We start from the raw sequence: 24,960 nt of genomic DNA, 5'->3' as shown, positions 1-24,960 counted from the left end.
TTCTTCAATGGAATGGGCTCAGTCAGCGTGCTTTCTCCTCCATGGATGCACTAACTTTTGGACCAGCATTTTAAGAGACAATCTCTTGAGTGGTGAGGATACTCCCAATTCTGCCAGGGACATGAGCCAGGGGATGTTTTTTCCAAAGAATTCCCATGATGGTGTTTGGACATCTGCTGGAAGGAAGCAGCCATTTTATGATCTTCGTATGATTATAACAGTTATTATTGTTGTTCTCTGACTTAATTATTTGGAGACAGTTTTTGAGACACAAAAGGCACAGTTTGTTTTTAGTCATTCAGAGAGCTTGTTTCTTTGGTCCCCAGTTTGTGTCTCTTGTCCTTCTAAGACCAAACTAGGCAGACAGCCTTAACATGTGCTGAATAATGATAAGCTCAGCATATTGTTTCACCTCAGCTCTGAAAGTATGCAGTACAGTCACTTGAGAGCAGGCTGGTCTGCCACTTTGTTCGGGCATTGTTACACTCAACACAGAAGAAACAGCTGTTTAGTTTCTTAACACTTTTTGAATTATCTGGTGGCTGCAAATATAGTTTCCTTCTTTAATAACAAATGGAACTATCTAATTCTGTCTGCCAGCCAGAGGTGGAAATTTGTTCCCCTTCCCTAATCTGTTTTGGTTGCAAGAACAATACAATTTTATTTGCAAAGATCTGGGAATAGTTGAATATGAATGGAGAAGGCTGTAACCTACATTCATCTCTGGACCAGACAGGTAGTCAAAGTCCTGCCCCTAATAAGTTTAAGAATATTGTGCAGTCTGTATGGGTTTTTTCTACTTATGTTTAAGCTTGGAAAAGGCCTACAAGAGTGAAAGAAAGAAAATATAGTTGGCATATAGGGAGGCAATTTTTCAAGCACCTGGTCTGAAACCTGAAACTCCCAAGTGTTTTGTTTCTTACAAGGGCCCAGTCTGATCCCTGATTCCCGCTTCTTGCAGAAAGGCTTTAAAATATTGCAGTGCATGAGTCGATTTAAACTCAATGGACTATATAGTGAGGTTGAGAGAATTAGGTAGAAATATGTTTGTCTGCAATAAAAAATTTATGTTGAATATATAAAAATATTTTTGACTGCATTTTTTTTCCCTCAAGATTAGAATCAAGGGTTTTCCACAGTTCTACATAAAGTATAGAACAGTTACATGCAAGGGGGAAGCCTTAAATGCATTTTAATTCTTTACTCATTATAGCTGGTGTTTGTTTTGCAAAACAAAACCCCCAGTTTGGAAATGAGATGATGTATACATTTTTTTTCCTTACAGAGCTCCTTAGAAGCTAATAAAGCTCAAATCAGATTAACTCCTGTTGATCCAATAGCAAGACCAAAGCATTTATCTATTCAGTGGAACTACTGGCTACAATGAGGAGGATTCCAAATAAATGCCTGATTTATGCAGACTGCATGTCTGTTGTAGGGAATATGAGAATTAAATTGTAAGGAAGAGCCTAAGTGGGTAATTCTTTAAGCCTCTGTCCTGAAAACCAGCTTTTGGTATTTGTTTTGGTAGTTTGATGTGCTTTATTTTTATTTTCATGCCTGTGAACATCACTACTTAAAACCTTGAATATGTTTCAATACACCTGTTAGTTTGCATTCAGTGGACTGCACAGGGATGTTTTTAGGCGTTTACCTACCATTGCCACAAGCACTATTGACACTGTATTTTTCTAAAATATTTGTTTCTGTTTTCCAGATATTCCAAGGCATCATTTGATATGGGACACACTCAGAATTTTGAAAGGTATGTCTGTATTTTGGCATTAGCTCCAGCATTTAGTATGAACTTTGGATCTATTTTGTTCTGCAAGACTTGCACACAAAAATGTTGATTTCTGATTGTTTTCCTCACTCTTACTCTTCCCATATCTCCAAGAAGAGAAACCTGGAAGATTCTGAATAACTTGGGGAAGTATTTAAAAAGGAGATTAAAATGATAAAAACCAAGTGTTTCTATTGGGTAAAGCTGAATGTCTTTAGTCCATTTAAATTAATAGAATTATTTGCATGAGCAAAAAATTAGATGTAACAGGTAGCTTTAATGGCATATGTATTTGTAGTTACATAAAGAGGAGTAACATAAAAAGGAGCTGTCTCAGCTCCTCTGGTTTTTTTTGTTTGATACCCTGCAAAGTATATGTGTAGATAAAAGATATGTCTGCTTCTTCCTTTTCAGGAAAAAAAAAAAAAAAAAGGACTACCCATGTGACCTAATTCAGTTAGGTGGACCTGAAATACCATAGGATATCTCTGATTTCAGTGGGGCTCTGTCCAGACATTAAGATAAAGTGCGAGACTGGATGTGAATATGCCTGAGCATCTATGCGTCTTTCAGACCATTCAATAAGGTCTTCCTCTGGTATCGTGTTTTGAATAAAGTAAAAAATGCTCAAGTACCTGTTGCTTCCATTGAGGCAGTCACCAAACACAGTAAGTGACAGTGCTCACTGTGCATAGTATTTAATTAGGTATTTAAAAAAATAGGCTTGGGTAACCAGTCCTGTTGTGTACAGACCTCCGTGTTTTCAGTGTACATTTAAAGCATCTTTTTTGTTTGCTTGTTTGCCACTGTTTGCTAACAGATACATTGCTAGTCTTAGTACCTTCATGTTTTTACTCTGTTCTGCTGTGTGCTTCAACCAAGCAGCCTTTTTTCCTTTTCATTACTTGTCATTCTTTCTCCCTTCTCTGTTTCCGTATAAATTATGAGAGCATGTATAGCTGCAGGGAAACCTTTTATTTAATTAAATATAAAGAGATTGAAATAAGTAAATAAATGGCTGCTTTAGGCAATTTCGATTAAAAACTGAAAAGTTCTATTACATTTCAGAGCCTTGTGCCAGCTTCCCCATAATTTCACTTTGACTTTTCTATAGGAAATGCATATATATAATTTAAGGATGAATTTTTAAATCGCAAACATTTTGCAAGAAGGAAAATCCGAGTCTTACCTGCCAACCAGTGACCGACTGTTCCATGTGCTCTGCAAGGAGGGATCAAGAGACTTTTACTGTTAGTAAGGACGCTCTGGCCAGTATCAAACCAGCACTTCATGTTATTTAGTACTTCTTTTCATCAGGATTCTCAAATTTCTTCCTGGAAAACAAAAAGGCAGTTGCCTGTTTTCTGCGAGAACATGGATGTGTTTGCAGACCTTTCAGTAAAAGAGATATAAATGTACTTGCCACAAGGAGAGAGAATGATCTTTTTAATGATTCTTCTTATAAACAGAAACAGTACTTGAATTTTTTCACCTGGGCTGGCAGTGATAATGGCACAATCCAAGAGCTTCCTAGCACAAAGGATTCATCATCAGGCATTAACTCTTTTTTTGCCAAATACAAAAAAAAGCACACCCTTTCCATATAAAGTAACACATATGTATTGATATTTGGCACTATATTTAGCTTATACAGAATAGATGGTTCTAGTACTCATAATATGTAAAGGCCAGAAGAAAGAGAATCTATATAGTACAGGAAAGCACTCCTGAAAAGGACTAAAAATGCCAAGGCTTTCATTCTGTAGTCCGATCAGTGCATCTAAAACTACATTGCACATCAGCTTTGTTCATGGGTCACCTGCTGCCCACGACGTTACTGTCCTGTGCTTTCTGCTGAATGTCTTGAAGTCCTGTCTCAGCCCTAACTGGGGAGGACAGTCAATCTTCCTGGGTGAAGATGAAGCTTGGGTATTTATGCTGCTTGAACAGCTATGGGAGACAGTGGTGCTAGTTGCTATGTCCCAGCAAAGGCTACTGCCTGTCTTTGATAGTTTCTTCTTTCTTCTGCTCTGTCAGTGGTAGTTAAACCAGTATGATCAGAGAAAGATGCATCCCTCATATAAATGCAAACTAGAAAAGAGGGGACAGTTGGGCCTCCTATCTGCATCTTCCCTTTCCCAAGAAGATTATAGGAGACAACTGGGAGATAGCCCTCGAGGCCCAGACGCAGCGATGCAACGCTCCTTGATGCTGCCATGATGATGCAGAAGTAGGCAGTGAATGATTGCTGCTAGCACAGTCCCAGCCGGTCTCAGGCGTGGGAAGACACCAGTGCTAACTATGTAAAGCACTTCTCTGCTACAAAGCCAAACATACTAGCTTAAATCATCTGTGGTTTAGGTTGCCTGTGACAGAGCAGCTGAAAGATGACAACTACCAGCTGAGAAGTGAGACCAGAGCCTGCACTTTCCCAGGTGAGGTATGAACCTGCCTATGTCCTCCTTTGAACATCAGTAAGCTTATGTAATCAAAAGTGCAGCTTAATCCCATGCAACGTCAGCCTTAATAATCTCTGCTGAAGTCAGTGGAGCTCTGTGCCTGTGTTGCACTCCGTGTGAATAAATTGAATTGCAGGCCTGTGTTGAAATAGTCTTTATCTCATTTTTCTTAGAGATGTACATGTGTTTTCCCTTTATTACAGCAGTATTAAGGTCAAAATTTTACCTAAGTATTTTGTTAATGCCAGAATATGTCACTCTAACTCTATTATAGTACAAAAGTTGTAAAATACTAATATAATATATCATGAAATAATGAAATGTAAGTACTTTGAAAAAATATCAAAGCAAATCTTTCTGACATTATTGAAATACTGTGCTTGTTGTCTTTCTCCTTTAAAATTTCCTTGAAATCAAAACATTCTTACAAAATGTCTTAAGTCCAACAAACCAGCATTTTTTGAGAGAACTGTTTTGTCAAAAACAGCTATTAGTGGTCAGATTTTGGTTTGGAGCAACACATCACATTTTTAATGCATCTGACCTTCTCCAAGGTTTGGGACAGTTTGGTCCAAGATTCTGGTTTCAGCCCCATCCCAGCAACACAGTAAAAGGAGCTGAAATATTACAGTTTCTGTTGCTGAGACTTTGTGCAAACCGTTTTTTAAACCCTTGTTTCAAAAGGGCTGCCAGGCCTTGAGATTCTCTTGGAGCTTGGCTTCAGACTAATTCTGGTAAAACCTCTGCATGAAGGCTGGAGTCTATGTGTTCAAACAAAGAGCAACAGAAGTCTTAGCCAGATTAGATTTATACAAATATAAATCTACTGGCATACATATAAACTTGAGCCAAGGTTTATGACAACAGGCACAATGTTTAGAAAACACTAATGAATGAATGCTTATTTATGACAGAACTTGAAACTAGGCAAAGGGAATGGAGTTTCAATATTGTGAATTTCATACATCTGGATACTTAGTGAAAGTCTTCCATGTGGATTACCATTCATCTTACCTAGTTATGTTGTACTACAATTCAGCTGTGCCTGTCTGCACCAGGATTTAAAAATATATGCTGTTTTAAAAGCACCCCGTTTACTCTCATCCAGACAGAGCTACACAGGAAAATTCTGTCTGGGGATGCATGATGCATTTATGCAGAACAAACATCCCTAACGGGAGGTTCAACCTCAGGCAGAGCACTCCAGCAGCCTGACCCTTATTCACGTTTTGTCAGGGAACACTTATTTCACCTGAGAGAGTTTCAAGGAAATTCCTTACTGGGTCTTTGGCGTAAAAACCAGAACAGATTGAACACCATTGTAATGATTTACATGCTCGTGCCTCTATTCTGCTGTCTGGTGACTGAACTTTCTCATGATCCACAGAGAATGCCCACTAGCACACAAGCTGTTGGAACAGCCTTTTTGCTGCCCAGAGAGAGCTTAGTAGCAAACACTTTAATATTAATCACTCATTAAACTTGACTAAAGCATAAGTTAAGTACTTGATAATAAATAATCAGTATTCAAATAAAAATGCCATTCCAAGTGTTTTTTCAGTAATGTTACAACATACTTTTCTTACAAGGAATAAGTATTAAATAGTATATCAAAAGCAGAAAAATTAAACAGAAAATTATAGGAAATAAACAAGTACTATCAGAAATAGCAGTGAGTTTTTTTTTGAAATACCATTGCTAATGGCATTGGGTAAGAAGTGCTTTGTTTGGCTGCAAATCTGAAAAAAGAAATTACCTTTATTTAGCAGCTCATCCTTCAAAAATGATAGAGATTTCAGTTGAAATAAAATTATGTTCCAGTCAGTTCCTCTCAGAAATGCCAAGATCCTTTAGCACACTGATGTTTTTAATGCTGAAATACTGCAGGATATTTCCTATGTTCCACAGATGCTTACTTTGTATCCTGTGACAAGGAAAATACTAAACAATGGCAGCAGTTGGTGAATCATTTCCAAAAGACTAATTCCTCTCTTGAGTAATTCCACTATTACTCAATACACAGTTCCCTGGCAGTACAGTACAATTCCCTGGCGTCTCAGAGGGAAGAATGTGGCACTTTATATTTTATATTAGATAGCATGTATATTTTAAATAACCCCTGATTTGGTTCCAGTTCACATTTTAGACTAATAAGGCTGAAAGGAATTCAATTTTTCCTTTGTTTTTTTCCCTCTATGTGGTCCTTTCCTTAGAGCAATCAGGTTGGTGTTACTTTCTCATGTATTATCCAGTGTCTCTGTGTTGAATCAAGAGAAGGTTTGCCTAAAACAAATACAAAGCCACTGCAGTCTTCCTTTAGACACAGTACTGGTGCTTCAGGGTTTGGTTCTCCTCTGCTGCAGATTTTTGTGTGTGATCTTGGGTTAGACCTACAAAGAAATTCAGGCTATATTTCGTGCATATGCAAACCAGGTTTCCTGCCAAGAAAAGCATTTATCATTCTGATTCCCAGTCACTGGTACTTCCGTTACCTGCCTTTGCTGTGTCTTGTGACCTTACCAGTCTGGAGACCCATCCAGCTTACTGCACAAAGCCATTGAGTGGTTTGGGGAGCAAAAACAAGTGGCCATGGTTTTCTAAGTAAATCTAAGCAGTGTTAAGTACCTGAAGGGAATCTAAAGTGTAAGCAGGCTTCAGTCTTAGCACCCAGAGCAAGCTTGCACCAGCAAGTGCACATCCCTTGCCAGTCAGGAAGCATGAGCTGAGTTCCACACAAAACACAAAAAGTGCTACTTCTGTCTAGTTATCTCTGGCTTTGCTTTTCCCACCTTTGTAGCAGTAGCTTCTCCTGACTCTCTGTGTTTCCTTGCTTTTGCTACGCTGGAAAAGTCAGAGGGCTATAGAAATGTATACCCAGGCAGGGAAAGGGTCAGAAGCTTTGGTTTTCCGTATCATGGCTGAATGGTCTATTACAATGCAGCTGCTGTATAAAAGAGCTTCTTCCATTTCCAAGTCTTTCTAAAAGAAAAGAGTGATCTCTCTTCAGCCTTGGAAATAATTCAGGCATTAACTACAAGAAAATAGTTCAGGCACCAAGCACAGGAAAAAGTGTCTAGACTGTGAACCCCAAGCAGAAATGGCCATCTCAACTAAAAGTGAGAGAGCCCTTATTGACACTCTGTGGTGCCTTCCCGCTCCATTTGCTGGTGCTTGAGAATCCTTTTCCTTGAGAAATATTTGTCTCTCAGGCACTGTAAAGAGAGACCTGAACTATCTAAAACAGCTTGAAGGTTTTGCTTCAGAAGCCAAGCTCTAAAAGCTAGGTATTGAAAAGCTGAGCATAGTTACCCTTGCCTTCCTCACTGTGTAAATGTCTTGTTATTCACGGCACATTTTTTTATCATGCACTCATTTCATATCTACCATGATGCCAACTTGTTTTCATGTTATTTCATGCATCATCAGCATGTTCTTAAAGAGTGATAGATGGTCTTTCATATTTGTTTCAAAGATCGTGCAAATCTTTTATGGCTCTTAACTACATATATTGACTTTGTAGCTCTAGCACTAGAGTTCCATTTTTAAGTCTTGAAAATACATGTCTTACTCTCTTAAGATCAACCAAGATGATTGCTGGTGAAACAGCAAGACCTTTCTTTGATTCCAGTATAATAATATGTATTATTAATCTTAACATAAAACAGTGTAGCTGTGGACTGGGAGACAGATTAAATTGTGTCTACAAATATGGAACAAAAAGGTAGTCCTTGCCATGCTGCATTTGCAGTGTAAGTACTATATAAGCACACCATACAGACTGGCTGATTAGCATAGTTAAAAAACAAGGGAACTGCCCTGTTAGCATGATCTGACTTAACGCAATTGCCCAGTCCTAAGCCTGGATAAAGCACAGATAGCTGACAATCAGCCTAGTAAAATCAATTGGTTAAGGAAACAGATTTAGGCCTTTTGCAAAAGGGGCCATTCAGCAAAGAGTACTGCTGACCCCTTGTGCATGTGACAGCTCCTGATGAAAGCTGTAGAAGTCAGTGCTCTTGGAAGTTTGCTGGCAGGAAGAAAATACATATTAGCACATGATCCAGCCTATTAAAAACCTCGTGGACTGTGAGGAAGATGGACTTGAAATCCTCGGCAGAGTGGCAAGTGCAGGCACACAGGCAACAGAAAGGCACATAAGGCGACAGAAGAAATATTCCATCGATCCAGGCTGCAGTGTCAGGACTTTGAGGAAACAGAACTTATCATAACTGACTATGTGGAAAAAATCACTCACCAATTAGGAGCTAACTTGCCAATACATCAAACAGATGAGACTCCAAAACATGTCTAAAGATGGCAATCATACCACTGTGTGTGGCAATCATACTGTATTCCAACAGGGGAGCTTAATGGCCACGACAAACACAAGCTCTCTGTTTACCTCTGGAATATGAATTGTTACAGTTGCTTGAAATGCCTATGGAAATTGAATGGAAATGTCTATGGGAATTAAAGTACAAGAAGGAAATATGGGTTGGACTCCTACTGAAATGGTAAGACACTTGTGTGTGATGATCTTTTCAAGGCTGAACCTAAGGCAGAGAAAAAAACAGCCAGTGCTTAAACTCAGGCTTCAGCCAAGTGTGAGAAATGCGAAAAGACAAACAATGCAGTACTTCATCAAGAACAGAAGACTGGAAAGTGGAATTTGAAAATTAATTAATTATTGAGGGAGAATAAGAGAGGAACACAAAACAAGCAAACATTGAAATTCATTTGTAAGCAAGATAAACTGAGAGGTGAGGGTGACCTAGCTAGGGACTGAGGCTGCTGAAGAGAGCACTTGGGAACTGGTTGAAATCCTATATAAAAGGATTTCAGAACATGAAATGGGCCCTTCAAAAGCACGATGAAGAAAAACCTTTGAAGTGAGGTGGAAAACAAAAATGCAGAGAACTCTATCTCATCTCAACAAATACTTTTATAAAAGTCAACAGAAAAGAACACCTGTACCTCTGAGACTGACATTCGTGTCATCTGTATGGGCTAGAGTTAAGAAGCTGAAGATGAACAAAACAGTGAGAGACGATTATTTCACAGAGGAAATGCTGAAAAGCAAACAACTCTGACCTCCATAAAAAATTTAAAGAAAAGAGGAAAAAAAGAGAAATAAAGAAACAACCTAATACCACTCTGAAGAGTTTTAATAGTTGGGGCAAATGACCCCTTCTGAGTAGTGGAAATAGAGAGTTGTCTGAAAACTAAGCACTCTGCAATAACTAGAGATGAGTCACATTACTCCTAAAGGGAACGGCTTTCTATGGTCTGCAATACCCGAGGTGAAGGAAATACCTTTGTAAATATAAATAGTATAAAATATATTTTTAAAGTATTTATATTAAGCATCATGATATAGGAACACACAGGATGGCAGACTTCCTCATCTGTTTCAGTAGTTGTGGTTTTGTTTGGGTTTTATTTGTTTGTTTGTTTTAAAAAAAAGAACTGTCATTATATTTCAAGAATCTAACAAGTCAAACAGCAAAACAGTCACTTCATCCATGCCCAAGATGCTCAAGATGTTCAGTTGTTAATGTGCTCTTTCCTTGTTCCTGTCAAACAAACTCAGGGCCCTGGTATGTAGATCACTCATGAATAACGTAGATGTCCTGTTCCAGGAACTTAGTTTAAATAGGAAAGATGGAGTAGCAGAACAGGTTATGTAGTATCTTTACATGCCAAACCAGGAGCTGAGGCACGGAGGGACTTACGCAGGTGGAATCGGGGACGTCATAGCAGAACTATGTATCGTACTTGCCGTTCCTAAATCCTACTGCCACACTAGACGTGCAAAGTGGTCCTTTCTGTTGTTTTTCTTTTTTTTTTTTTTTTTTTTGCTAGCGAATGCCGGTGTCAGGATGCTGTGGCTTTAGGCCGCCTGTAGCCCTCCCTCCTCCTCTCTGGCTGTGCACGAATACATGTACACATACCATTATTTTTTTTTCCCCTGCCCGTCTGATTCGAGAATATTCCCCCTCTTCAGGGCTGCAGAAGTACATTTATGGCAAGAGGTCCGAGCCGCCGCCTGGAGCTGCCATCCCGGCCCAATTCGGCAGCGCCAGCGGGGGAGGCGGAGGAACGGCTGCGGGCTTTCCCGGGTGCCGCACCCCGGAGCCGAGCCCTCGGCCTCTCCCACCGTGCTCGAACCGGCCGCCCCTCTCCCACGACCGGGCCCCCGGGGACGGCGGGGGGGGGGGTGCCCTGCCGCGCCCTTCGGCGCTGGTGGCCCCGGCGGGCAGCCGGGCAGCGCGGGGAGGCCCGGCCACCGCCTGAGCGCTCAACATTGCCTTTTTAGGGCTTTTTTTTTTTTTTTTTCTTTCCTCTCTGTGTGTTTTGTTTTCTTTTTCCCGCCTTCTCTCCTTCCAGAGACGGAACCGGCGGGGCTACGGCTGCGCCTCCCCGCCTCCCTCCCTGCCTGCCTGCAAGCCCGCCCGCCTCCCCCGGCCCGGCCCGGCCCGGCCCGGCCCGGCGCCGCTCCGCTCCGCTCCTCCCATCCCGGCAGCGGCCGCCGGGGCGGAGGAGGAGCCTGCCCGCAGCCGGCAGCGGCCGGGCTGAAGCGCAGCCAGGGGAGGGGGTGAGCGATGTCTCGGGCGGAGCGGCGGCGGCGGCAGGAGGAGGAAGAGGAGGGGGAAGGGGAAGGAGAAGGGGATGGGGCCGGGGCCGGTGCGGGGGAGGAGGTGGTGCAGATCCGGCTGGGGGACAAGTGCTACCCGGTGTGCAAGAGGAAGCTGATCGAGCAGAGTGACTATTTCCGAGCCCTCTACCGCTCGGGCATGCGGGAGGCAGGGCAGGGCCAGGAGGAGCAGCTGCTGCGGGGGGGGCTGAGCGCCCTGGGGCTGGAGCTGGTGCTGGACTTCATCAATACCTCCTGCCTGGCCAGGCTGGAGCAGGAGGAGGGGGGCGATGAGGAACCCCCTTTGCTGGAGGAGCTGGTGGAGGCCGCTTCCTACCTGCAGGTCACCCCCTTGCTCCGCCTGCTCCTCTCCCAGGTGAGGCTGGGCAACTGCTTCGAGCTGCACCGCCTGGCTCAGGTCTACGGGCTCCAGGACTTGCACGATGCCTGTCTAGACTTCATGGCCAGCCATTATCATCAAGTGCTGCGGAGGCCCGATGCCCGGCCACATCTCCTCCTGCCCCACGCTCTCCAGCAGCACTTGAAGGAGAGGCGGATGAGGGGCACCGCCACCCTCGTGGCCATCGGGGATTTCATGGGTCCCTCCTGCCTGGGCCCGCCTCCGTGCTGTCAGGCTCAGGTGGAAGCCCCCTGGTCTATGCTGAGGTATGATGAGGAAGCACAGAGGTGGCTGCCCCTGGCCAACAACCTGCCCACTGATCTGGTGAACGTCCGAGGCTACGGGTCGGCAATGCTGGACAACTACCTATTCATCGTCGGGGGCTACAGGATCACCAGTCAGGAGATTTCGGCTGCCCATTGTTACAACCCTTGCCTAAACGAATGGAGCCAACTGGCTTCAATGAACCAGAAGAGGTAACCCTTGCTCCCTGAAATGCACATGTGTCCGTGTTATATTGTCAAAATAGACCCTGTTACATCACGTGGTGTTGACTGGACTCAGCGTTATGAGAAGTGATTCAGCCCTGCGTGTCTGTGCCATGAATGACCTGTATCTCTTGCATGGTGTGGTGGGAAGGACTGCAGTGCTTGGCCATGGCTTGGCAGCACGCCACCAGGCAGGCCTGGCAAACCTTGTCTTTACCAGCAGCAGTCATCCCACCACAGCACAGCACTGCTGCCGCTCTCCTGCTTAGGGGCCCCCTCTGCATGGCGCAGGGAGCTGCTGTGGCGAGGGAAGGGTGAGGGGGACGGGACTTTGTGGCGTGAATGCTGGTGGTTAAGGCCTCAGCTGTGGGAGAACACAAGGTAGGCATCGGTAGAGGATTGCAATACAGCCCTCCACCATGTGTGATTGTTGACCTCAGTGTGAAATGGTGGTGGGCTACCACTTTTCCTTTGGATTGTAGTATACAAGGAGCCAGCCTCTCCAAAGACCTGTCTTGCTGGTAGTTGAAATTATCTTTGAAATAACAAAGATTTACAAAAATAAATAAATAAATAAATTCTTGTACTTTATGGTATACTTTAACTCCAGTACTGTAAGTGACAAGTTTTCCTGCTCTTAATGCAATCTATCAGAGCTGGAGATGGCTGAAAAAATTTAGTTGGAGCAGTTTTTCATTGGTTTGTACTTTCATAAAAATCTGAGTGTTTTGTAGGCCGGCGTTTCAGGGAAATTTTCACGAGAAAAATGTCAGGAAGATTGTGAGAAATTTCTCACTTCATGAGAATATTTGAATCTGGGAATCATTCATAATTTTGACCATTTTACTTTTTTTCTTTTATCATTTTGAATTGTTTGTTTGACATTCATGTTTAAGTTAGTATTCAGAAACACTTGTATAATTTACATTTGAAAGAGAATAGAGAGCTAGCCTTGAGGGGAACCCAGGAAGAGAGGCCATCTCCCTGGCCAAGGTTGTGGCTGCTCTACCTTAGTCGTGCTGCAGAGGTATCAAAACAAAGCCTTTTACTTCACTGAAACAAAATGTTTCTGTTATCCAATGTGAACTTCCTCATTGTTTCCATTTTAGGAAAAGTGTTTAAGTTTTTATCTTCTCTGTCTGAAAAAGAACAAGTAAGGAGGCCGAAATTCACTGTAGAATGGAAATTCTCTTCTTCATCCAGTAAATTCAAAGAGCACGTGGAGACCCAAACCATTAGCAAAAATGCTTTGTGTCTGGGTAGTAAAACTGTCTCAAGTCCAGTCTCTCGCTCTAGCCAGCTAAACCCCCTCAAAACAAGAGTTGACCTAAAATTAGTTCTTTCCCATTTCACCTTTTTTTCCACTTCCTATATTGTTGTGAGAGTTTCACTGGGATGATTGCCTTCATAATCAGTCACCAGAATTGATCAGAAACAGGGTTTTTTCAGTATTACTGGCTTCTTGGAAATGTGGTGTGAAAAATTTCCCCTGTAAAAGGAGTGTTTAGCTTTTAAACACTGCAAACACCTTTTCTTACAGACATATATCTTAGAGACTGAGCCTATGAGCAGTCTTCAATGAGGCGCCTGTGGGAGCCTAGATGTTTTAGCCGGCCTTGCTTCAGCAGTCTTGCCTATATGAGCACGAGTGAGAGTATATTGGCCTTGGTAGGAAAGGATGATAGGGTCAGCCTATGCAGCGTTTCCTATGGAAATTAACTTAAACATAGAAGTTTGATCAAGTTACGAGGTTTTGGCATTGGTTTGTGTGATATGTATAGCAAGAGAGATGTTAGTATGTGCGGTGATTCTGCAGCATGGCAAATGAGGGCTTTTTAAAAAATGCTTTTTTGAGGCCCTTTTTTTCATCTTATGATCTGGCTGTTCAACCTCTAGATCAGCCTTTTTCCCCCCACACTTTCCCTTTCTTCTAGGATATATAATCATTATGTCTGAAATAAACACATGGATATTTTCTCCTTATATTACTATTTTCAACTGCACTGCCATACCAACTTAATCTTGAAGCCCAGCACAGGTGACAGTAAGGTATTCCTTAGAACAGAATTTCACATTGTCCACGTACTGCAGAAGAGTAACATATGAACATTATTTGAATAGTCTCTGTTCTTGCATTTCATGGTAGTTTTTGCAGGCCAAAAAGAACCCAGAAATATGTCTGTCCCTAGACTGCAAGATAGCAGCAAGTGGCTAGAAGGATAATCAGGGGAAAGTTTTTTTCATGGAAACTCTGTTGATCGCTTCACAAAACATGTTTTTGACTTTAACATTTTCATGGAGTCTCAACTGTGAAGTTATTAATTATTGTTTTTTCTCTCTTACATAACATTTCAGCGCTCTGTTGACCTGCTTGACATTTTGTGCCAGAATGTAGGAGGGGATGGCCTGTGCCATAGGAGCCAAAAGCAGGGAGATTTTTAGGATCAGGGATTTTGCATTCAACATGAAACAGAATTGTTGCCTGTCTGCCACACAGATGTGCTGCAGTTAGATCTTTATTTTGCTCGGCATTGTATTTTTAGTTTGTTATGCTGTAGTAAAATAAGCAGGGCAGTTGCCTAGCGTGCTGCTTAGGAATTACAGTCATGTGACTGTCTGCCAAATGAATTTATGTCAGCTGATATAATTACATGCCATGGATTAGTTTTTTATATATCTTGAGGGAGGGTTCTAGTTGCCATTGAAGTTGGTTTGACTTCAGACAACAGAGTATCTGGATTTGGCCTGTATGAATGGATGTGTATGTTGGCCTTAAGGGAAGGCTGAGGAGTTATGGAAATATTTGTGCTGAATTGCTGTTAAAGTAAGGAGTTCTCTGCTGTCAACAAACCTTGTAGATTCTATGACATTTTTATCTTTAACTGTTTCCATTAGTGTAATATAGAATCCCAGGATGCTGGGATTCTCTACATGTGCTTAGGTGGAATAGTCCCAGCTTACTTCTAAGTAGAAGACAAAGGCCATCAGATGTATACTGAATACTTAGCAGTCATTCTGGTTTAGGTTATAGCTGTTAGCTTTCTTTCTAGACGTAGAGGTCTTATTACTGTAGTTTCAAATTTGTTCACAATAGTAACTTCTGTATATTATTCTTGTGATGCCCACGTAAGCTTGAGAAAGTGTTGTTCCCTGTTTATGCATATACAAGGGAGATAAAATAATTTGCTCAGGCTCCTATAGGAAGCCCATGACTGAGCCTGGAATTTCTCATCATCTGAGGTCTAAATCTAGTGCTGGACACAAATAGTCCATAACAGAACACAGTTTCTAGATCTTTTCATTCTAGAGCTATTGCTGTACTTGTACTAGTGTCTTCAGACAACGACCTGGACTTTTTCATGGAGGAAACTTCATGTAAAGATCGCCCAAGACCACTGTGGTCTTTGGGGGCATTGGGGACTGTTCAAGTGATGCCCTTGAATGCCTTTCCTTATTTTCCTTTAAACTGAAACTGTCAGTTGAAATTTGCTATTTAAAAATAATGTACTCGTAGGATTTCTACTGCATGTGCCAGTTACAGCTGTATATTTAAGTTTTATATTCCTTCAGAACCTTCCTACTCATGGCAGGTAAATCTCTCAGGCTTGGAAGACCCTTGTAAGCCCCTGGCTGGGATTATACACATGCATGTGGAACATAGGTTTTGTGAGCAATCTGTGTCTGAACTGCTGCCACTCCAAGGACTCTTACAGGAATATAGGAGAGGATGTTCCTGGGGAATGGTAGTGGTTTATGAGATCTCTTTCTACACGTTTTAGGTTGGTTTTTTTTAACTCAAAATTTCTCTGTGTTGAGGGAAAATAGACTTTTCAAAAATTATTAAGTTAGAAATATTAATGTTGTATTTATCATAAATCTATCACACTCTTCCAAAGCTAAATACTGCATAGAGTGTGCTCTGCAGACTTATATAAGGAATGTAAAAAAAGTAGTTCATGCAAAAAATGTAAAATGCTTTGAAATTGCCTTCGTAACTGTGCTTTCATGATTCTTTATCTCTGTTGTAAATGCTTTAGCTTGAGTACAGAGAAGTCATCTAATTTTTGACAAATTTTAAGGTTAAAGTTGATCATTTGGCAGGAAGGAAGCACAGGTTAGTTAGTCCAAGCCTCCTGTTCTACTGCAGGACCAAGCTTACCTTGCAAATACATGTCTAACTTGTTCTTGAAACCTTCTAGCAACATAGGTTCCAACCTCCTTCCTCCCAGGTAACTTGTTCCCATGTTTAGCCACCCCTCTGATCAGGAAAACCTCTCTAATATCTATGCTAACTTTGTCTTGTATACTAAGTAAATGGTATCTGTCAGTGAAGAAGAATGCCTACAGTCTTTATAGTCACGTTCATAGTGTTCTCTTACAAATACATACATGGCTGTTAATGCAATCCAGAGCAATGTAGGGGGTTTTGCAAGCTGCTGAATGTCATCTTGTATTCAGAAAGCTATGCACCCTGACCCCTAGATTCTTTGCATTTATGCATTGTATTTTTCTTCCTTTGTGCATATAGTGCTTTGCACTTGTCTTTATTGAATGAAAAATGTATTTTGAACTATGGTAAAACCCCGTGACTGCCCTTCAGAGGAAACGAGGGACATCAGAAGACAGCTCATACCCAGTCTTGTCTCAGCAAGGAGGGTATGCACTAGGCCTGGCATTTGGAAAGTACTTTTGATCTCCCAAGTATCTCACTGGTGTGAGTGGAGTTACATCGCAGTTGAATCTGACAGACTGCTCAGCTCCGTTGTTTCCAAGCTGTAGTCCATGGAACAGTTGTTAGTTGTGGAGAGCTGGCTGGTTGCTTAATGTTTGCTTTCCTTGTTTCCAGCTGCTCCAACACATTAAAAGAGTGTAAAAATACACTAAATATTTCCTAATGTTCACTCTCCATAAAAACACCTGCTGTTATTGGCATGGAAAGAACGGCAAGTGAATGGCAGAAGTTTTTCATAACATGTTGAGCCATTGTCCAAACTTTCATATAAAGTGTGCTGATGGATACTTCTAGCTGTTTTTGAGTAAAATGAACCTTATAGTTAATGTGTTCCATAAATCTGAGATACTTACACTGAATGTCGTCCATTTTAACAAGTGTTGGAAGTGGCCTCCTTCTAGAATAATTGAAGTTGAAAGCTGTGCCGTACGTCTTTCACTAGATAGTTTTCCTTGTGCTGCAAGAAACAATTCAGTGATGCGAAAGCCATCAAGCAAAAACTGGGTAAGTTACCTCCATTTAGACAAAATAGTAAGAGGCTACAATTTTAAGGGTAACTAGAGACTCACATGTGAATTAGGAAACCTGAATTCTTTACTGTTCTGACACTACACACTTGTTTATGTCACGTCCTCTGGGGCAGAACTTTTAGCATGTTTAAAAAATGTCTAGAAGATCTTAGAAAATGCTATCTGTGTGTGTGAACTCATTTCATAAGCCCAAATTCCTCCACTGTCACCATCATAGGCACAGAGTTACAGACTTTCTGACGTACTTTAGATTGTAAAGGATTGCTTGGAAAATGCATTTACATCTTGTGTTTTTGTCCCTTTGTTAGTGTGTGGATATTTTTTTTCCCACCGTAACTTTTAGAACAGGTACACTGCTTTGAAAATCATAATGTTTTGCAAGTAATTATCCTCATTTCATACCCACTATTGATTGCCATGTTATTCTGGATTCACTAAGATGGAAAACATAATTGCTGTAGAGAGGAGATGAACAGTGACCTAATCGTAAATGTCAGCAAAAAATAAAATGAATAAAAAGCAATTAATTCCTTCAAAAGAGCGTTTTAGTTTCCAAAGCTATATCAGGATGACAAGAACAAAATGATTCCATCTGGAAACAACTTCTTTTTCCAAATATATTTAATAAAAAGAAATTGCAGGGCAGTCTGCTGCTAGGCAGGGTTCATTTTGTCCAGACAAACCCCTGCAAAACTACTTAGCGGTAAGTTTTGAATCTTGGATTCATGCAGAGTGAAACTCACTTTACTGCTCAGCAGGCCAATGCGAGTCTAAAGCACTACTTCAGTTTTACAGACATAATGCAGTTCCCTATTTGGCTTTATGCTGGACTGGCGCACTCCAGTGACTTTCACGCGTCTAGTTAATGGGGATACTGCATGGTAAAATCTCAATTTGGTTCAGCAGTAGAGAAGGAGCAACCTTTCTAAGCAATGACACTGTTTCTGAGGAGAGGAAGGCCTCATCTTTTATTAGACCTGCATCCATAGCTGGAAGGAGTAGCTGAGCAAGCCCTCTGTCTTCAAGTCCTCCAATTTCTTCCTACAGACTTTCAGCTTCCACAGACCATTTGTTTCTGCCTATATTATCTTAAAAGTGTCAGATATAAGGCTTCTTGTGCTTCAGTTAGAAAGCTGGCCTTTGCCATGTGTGAAATATAACAGCATAGTGGAACAGAATAAGAAATAAAAGAACAGGGCCTTGCCCGTGGAGTGCAATGTATTTTGTTCAGCTATGGGTGGAACATTAATTTATAGATATATGTTGCTTCAGTGGGACAGAGGATGTAGTTAGTAGTTTAATGCTGAATAAGATACAGGAGATTCTCTCTTCCTTCTTTTGCAGAACGTGGTTCAATGTGTACCATTTTAAATATCTGTTTATTAGGGTTATTAAAGAGATTCATATTACAGACTAAGATGAGTACACAGGCATTCATCAAGTCTTGTTTGAAATTTCTGCAGTTTTAACTAAAATAATATCCTTCACTGTGTGCACATATAATATGTTTTTCCGTACTAAAGTTACTTTACTAAAAGCCTAGTAAAAAATGAGACATGTACTGAACACATTAATTAACTAAACATTTAGAGCTCAAACTGTGACGGGTTGAAATCCAAAATAAAATACTCATCAGTCTCAGTGTAAACATCATTAACATCCATAATGTCACTGTTTGCTATCCTGAGTGTGATTACAGTATTTTGGCCTTGCACAGAAGAGTTCGTATGCTGTAATATATGAAGTGATGGTACAAGGTACAAGTGACGATGAGTATGTTGGAGCCTAGCTAGGAAGAACTTTCTTTCCTACATTTTTCTATACCTCTATGCAACCTATTTCAATGCTGCAATCTTTTCTTTCAGGTCCAATTTTAAGCTTCTGGCTGTAAGTGGAAAACTCTATGCCATTGGTGGTCAATCCCTTTCCAACGTGGAGTGCTATAACCCAGAAAACGACTGGTGGAGTTTCGTAGCATCCATGCCAAACCCTCTTGCAGAATTCTCAGCTTGCGAATGCAAAGGCAAGATCTACGTTATCGGAGGATACACTACACGAGGTAGAAAACTTGCTTTTACTTTTTTTTTTTCAACCTGATTGCTTCTAAGGCCCAGATAATTTTCTTCTCTTTTTCAGGAGATCTTTTGAACTGATGTAGAAAGCTGCATAATACTTATTACAACATTTAGAAATAAATCACCGGTGGAAAATCATTGACAAATTAAATTTAAAAAATCAGCTGTGTCCTAGAGGAATCAGATATTTTTTTTTTTTTTTTCTTAGGGCCTATATGGACCTGGAGCTCTGTTATTCTGAGGGAACAGACTCATGGGTACTTCAGCATCCAGCTTAGCCCTCCTTTTTTTATATTTTGATCACACAGTAGAGAGGTCTCAATGGACACTGTTTATTTTCTAAATACCTGTTTTAGATTGTCAGAGGAAAAAGATGAAGAAAATATATGCCTGCATCCGTATTTCTCTCGTATTAATAGAAGTCTTGGTCTTTTCACTATAGCATTTCAGTGTTTCACAGGCCAATTCAAGCTATAGGTAAAATTCTCAGTGCTGAAATAACTTAGTTGGATAATTAATCAAGAGCTTAAGCAAGAACCAACTTTTTAAACTTACTTCCTTTCTATAACCTGTTTTCTGAGGATACTGTACAGAGGGAAGGATTCAAAGTTGCGTCCTGTCCTGACAATTACCTGTTCGTTCATTAAGCACATAGTGCCATTCTTTGGGAGGAATACAATTTTCTCAGTGTTTTAGAAGTCAATTATTTTTTTTTCATGTCAAATGTTCAGTATTTACCAGGATTTCCTAAATTTAAATTCCTGTCTGTAGGCCTTTGCCCGCTTCATTTGACCCCAGTAGTTTTAATTGTTTTTTTTCCAAATTGAGAATAAAATTAGATCAGCTTTTACAAAGAGTACTGCAAGCAAAATCAAACTGGCATTAGAACAATCTGTCCTTTCTAGTGTCCAATCAGATTTTAGCTCTCCATCATTATAAGGTTTATAAAAGACACACTTCCAGCCCTAATGGTCCTTGTGGTGATGATAACCTTCAAAAGCATTTTGTCCAGTCCCTGCTGACACAGAACCTGGTGGCTTCACTGAGGAAAACAAAAGATATCAGCATGCTTGTGTCCTTATGGAGGGCCACTCTGTGCTGTGCTCTGCAGCCCCAGTCCTTTTGTCATCCCCACTAAAGAACCTGTGGGGTGCATTGTGCTCCCTGATGGTCCAGCACTAGGACTGGAAGATGCCTGGCACACACCACGTGCTGTGCTGAAAAGTCAGACCCAAGGGGAAACATCCTTTGAGAAAAGAGAGCAGAGAGCAAAGGGAAGGGACTGAAACAGAGTAATGGGAAGACTTGTCTCTAGAGACTGGAGTTAGTCTCTAGAGACTAACTTTGTTTTGTCATTTTTATCTAGAGAAAGAGAAAGAAGAGGTAAGAAGAAAAAGCTCTGATTTGTTTAATAGTGCTACAAGATTATGGGAGTACCAGCTTTTCTCCTACATCCCCTGCACTTTTCAAGTTCCTTTTCTGGTGCTTGTGCTGTTTTTTCCTCAGGCTGCCTGCTTCTGGTGTCATGGATAGGAAGGTCAGCATGTTGCTGATGCAGTTCCTATTCCCTTAAAATTCATTAACAAAGTGTGTCTAGTCAGGATTGCTGCCCTGTGTCAAGCTGCTTATTTGGTGCTTATTACCTGTGGTTTCAACTGAAGGAGGATAGTCAGTGAGTTACCTCTTGCTTCTTCCACACCTCAAGGGACTGCCTGACCTTCAGGCATCCGTCTTTTCCTAGATCTTTTCCTAAAAGCCATTTTTGATGGAAACAGGATAGTAAAACACTATAAAGTTGTGAGCAGTGGATAACTAGCACATTTAGGCTTATGTTTAAATCCAAGACTGTTAGGACAACAAACGCCTGTGCTTGTTAGAAAAAAAGAACATTTCCTGAATGAGGATCTAGAATCAGTTTTCCTGTGACACATTGCTCAGGACAGCTACCAGACTTAGAAACCAGAATTGACACAATTGCACTGGAGATTCATCTTCCAAGTTATGCAGATGTTGGAGAGTGTTAAGGCCTAACAATCTGAGAGACACTGAGGTTCATTTGCTATTTCACTACATTCATTACATAAACCACATGCAGCAATTAGTATGTTAATTTTTATTTAATTTTATTTTTAATATTTCTGCATATACCTCAGTTTTGGTGGATTTTGTGGGCTATTGTTTTAATCTGTTGTAAGCTTTCTCCTGAGACTGCACTTTGCAGAAGATGGTAGGATCTGGAATTTCCCACTGTAAATTATAATGACACTTCTTGAATAAAGACTCTCCTTCCAGTTCTCAGCTCTCACTTGTGAACCTAGATCCTAATAGAAACTCCATGTCAGGCAGTATAATGTTTATGTTTTGTATTGTTGTTTGGGTTTTTTTTGAGTGCATATAAAAGGCTCAGGCTCTGGACTGAGCAAATGAGGGCCATATTGCAATTGACTTCCATTTCATATTCTCCCTTTCGAACCACGGCACTTTTTACCTGGGAAGATTATTGCTATAGATAGACATAGAAACTTAATTGGGATTTCTTCCCCCCACAATAAGTCAGAGAATGACACATTGTTTGTAGACAAAGATCATCTATACATAGAGCTTTGATCAGCAATTTCATAGAGCATTACTGTGATATTTTCCTTTTTTTTTTTCTTTACTTAAAGTGGATTAGGTGTTCAAGAAGGCAATGTAAAGTAATAAACAATGACTGAAAATCGTCAGAGTGCAAGCAAATGCTACAGCAGCACCTCCCTAATCATGCTGCTAATGCACTTCATTCATGACAACCCAGTTATATTTATGGCTATTTATACCTGTGCCCTTACATAACTTGTCAGTATGTCACCGTCTGCTGTTTCACTTAGGAGCTCATCTGGAGATCGTCATGCAGGATAGACTTGTAATATGGAGCAGATTTTATTAAAAGACCGGGCTGGAGTCTGCAAACCTGTTGCTGCTTCTCACTTGAGTTTGGATTTAAGCTTAGGTCTCCAGAGATTGAAACTGAATTTACTTGCTAACGAGTACTGCACATTCTCTGTTAGTTTAGTGAAGACTTGGATAAAGCCAAGGTCTCCACTGCACCATAAATCAGGGTGGTATTGTAACGATTTCATAGAATAACAGTATTGCAAGCACGTGCATCCACTGAGTTGTAACTGAAGTATAGATATGGCTTCAGCTTTTTCCTGTGTCTCTGTCTGATGCTGGAGCACAGAGTTCCTGGTTCTTAAATGATTTTGACAATGTGTGTTTCTCTATTTATAAGGTACTGAACATGTACCCTTAGGTCGCCCATGCCACTTGCTGAAATGTAACTAGCTTTATGAATTTTGTTCCATAAAACTTTGATTTCTGGAATGAAATGCAAAGTATCAAAGTTAAGATTGGATGATAAATCATCACTTGACAGCCATTAATGAAGCATACTGTCTTCATGGTAATTTGATTAATCTGTGATCACTGTTGGAGAGCAGAATATTGCTCCATTTCCCTTTTCATAAAAAATTCTTACATATCAATCTGAGACGAAATTAAAAGCATAAATTAAAAAGTAGGGATTATTCTGCTAAAATCTGCATCCCCAGACCATTTACAGCATGTAATGTGCCAGAAGTAGCTTAACTTTTCTCTCTGCAAAGGAACGGAATGTTCAGACTTTGTTGTCAAGGGCAAAGAGTTGCAGTTCTGAATAATCAATATTTCTTCCCTAGTCTACTATGCTTTTGCACTGTGATACATTAGCAATCTGTAACGATGGCTGATACAGTTTGTACTGAGGATGAATCCTCCTCCATGAGTACCTTCTAAGATATTTATTTATTTGTAAATATCTCTTCTCTGTTTCAGATAGGAACATGAACATTTTGCAGTACTGTCCGACTTCTGATTCCTGGACCAACTTTGAACTTTGTGATGTCCATGTTCGCAAACAGCAGATGCTCTCTGTTGAAGAAACTATATATCTGGTAGGGGGTTGTATTCATGAACTTGGACCAAACCAAAAATCCAGCCAAAGTGAGGACATGTTAACTGTGCAGTCTTACAACATTGCTACCAAAGAATGGCTCTACCTCAAAGAGAACACATCAAAATCGGGTCTTAACTTGACTTGCACTCTCCACAATGATGGAGTCTATATATTGAGTAGGGATATTACTCTATCTACAAGCTTGGAGCATCGTGTTTTTCTTAAGTATAATATATTTACAGACAGTTGGGAGTCATTAAGACGCTTTCCAGCCTTTGGACAAAACATGCTGATCTGTTCTATGTATTTGCCTGATGTGCAAGAAGTGTAACAGCATTAGGTCTTTCTTTTCAGCTCGTTAATCATTCTTGGAAGAAATATTACTACTCCTAAATAATTCCATTTTCAGAATGTAATGTGTTTGCAGAACATACGCATAAGATACTGATTCTGTTCTTTAAAAAAGTTGCAAAATCCAATATGAGGAGAAATGCTTCCAGAAACAGTTTTAAGTTTTCAGTTTAAAAATGTTGTTGTTTTGGATTAAAATTCTGCCAGGTATTGTTTGCAATTTAAACATAAAAATGTTGTGTTGGTAACTGGTAAAGGAATTGCGAAGGCGAAACTCATCAGTCTAGTTTTGTTCTCCATCTTAATAGACAGTATAGAAGATGAGTAAGAAGTATACATGGTAAAAGTGGAAATAATTCAATAAAGTAAGTAAGTATAATAAAAATCACAAAGGGAATGATTTCTTTTAAAATACAGTTTTTACTCAGACTATGTTCTGTCGAATGCACAATGTTTAAAATTGTTTATATTATCACATTTTTAATTCTTCTGTGGTAACAAGAGAGATTCCCAAAGGTGCTGGCAATTGGGATACCATCAAGAAATAAGAACTTCCCCTGAATTATTTGTAGTGAAATGCTTTGACAGGGACTGGGAGGAATTGCGTAGAGGCTTACGGTTGCTGGTTGGATACTAGATGCTCTGTAATGGAAGTTGGCAGCATTTATTGCTACCATTAAGATAGAGGTAAAAAGGCTCTAAATTCAAACAGAGAAGTTTTCTCATCTTCAGTAAGGTTTTAAGTTTCAGTTACCTTGTATTCTGTAGTACTGAGTGTTAAAGATCAAGTTATTAAAGATCAAGTTATTATCAAGTTACTGGTGATTCTTCACCAGTAGCATCCTGCTTGATAACAGTTATCTAGGACATCCATCACTTGGTATGGAAGGGTTGATTTGTGTAAATGACTTCCTGCCAACACCACCCAGGTGCACATGAATGCTGGCTTTTTCTTGTGTTACCAGTAGCTTGATAGAGATCACCTCAAGTTTGCCACTCAAAGTTGTTAGTCCTCTACAAAGAGCACTGTAAGATGGTCACCATGAATACTTCTTTGTGAGGCTTCAGGGGTAGATAACTCTGGGAGCTTCACCCAGTTCTTGCCTATTGCCTGAGAGAATTATAGTCATGATTGGCCCGTTTTCTTTTTGTAGCTGACATGTTCATAAGCATCTTCTGAAGGCACCTGCCCAGGTATGGAACGTGTGTCCTCGCAACAAGAAAAGGAGGTCTTGGTCACCATGGGAAGGTTTCAGTGCGGCTGCTTTTAGGGAAGAGAGAACCAGATTAGACATGTGCTGAACCCATTGCAGAGGTGCTGATTCTGCACCAGCAGTTTCTCCACATGAGAAGACAAGAGACTTAATTCACCTGAACAGGTTCCCAATATGTGGAGATGTCTTTTTTTTTTTTTTTTCTTCATTGGAATTCAGGAATCTGAATCTCCTTTTGAAGATAAGTGCCTGTTGTACAGAGGAGAAAGAGGCAGAAATGGTTCCCTCAAGGTCCTTTTAACTCCCTCCTTTTCCATGGTT

General features: G+C 40.5%; 1 protein-coding gene across 1 annotated transcript; it reads left to right on the top strand.

Annotated features, from left to right (window-relative positions):
- The first annotated feature begins 10,844 nt into the window (after window positions 1-10,844).
- KLHL42 (kelch like family member 42) lies at window positions 10,845-23,405 on the top strand. Its single transcript, XM_009950365.2, has 3 exons — window positions 10,845-11,752; window positions 18,892-19,085; window positions 22,954-23,405. The coding sequence occupies exons 1-3, from the start codon at window positions 10,845-10,847 to the stop codon at window positions 23,403-23,405; spliced, it is 1,554 nt and encodes a 517-aa protein (XP_009948667.2).
- The last annotated feature ends 1,555 nt before the right edge of the window (window positions 23,406-24,960 follow it).

This window comes from Leptosomus discolor, chromosome 1 (assembly GCF_034619465.1).
Source record: "Leptosomus discolor isolate bLepDis1 chromosome 1, bLepDis1.hap2, whole genome shotgun sequence".
Classification (NCBI taxonomy): domain Eukaryota; kingdom Metazoa; phylum Chordata; class Aves; order Leptosomiformes; family Leptosomidae; genus Leptosomus; species Leptosomus discolor.
Note: the sequence above shows the minus strand (reverse complement) of the source record. Positions and strands in the feature narration are given on the sequence as shown.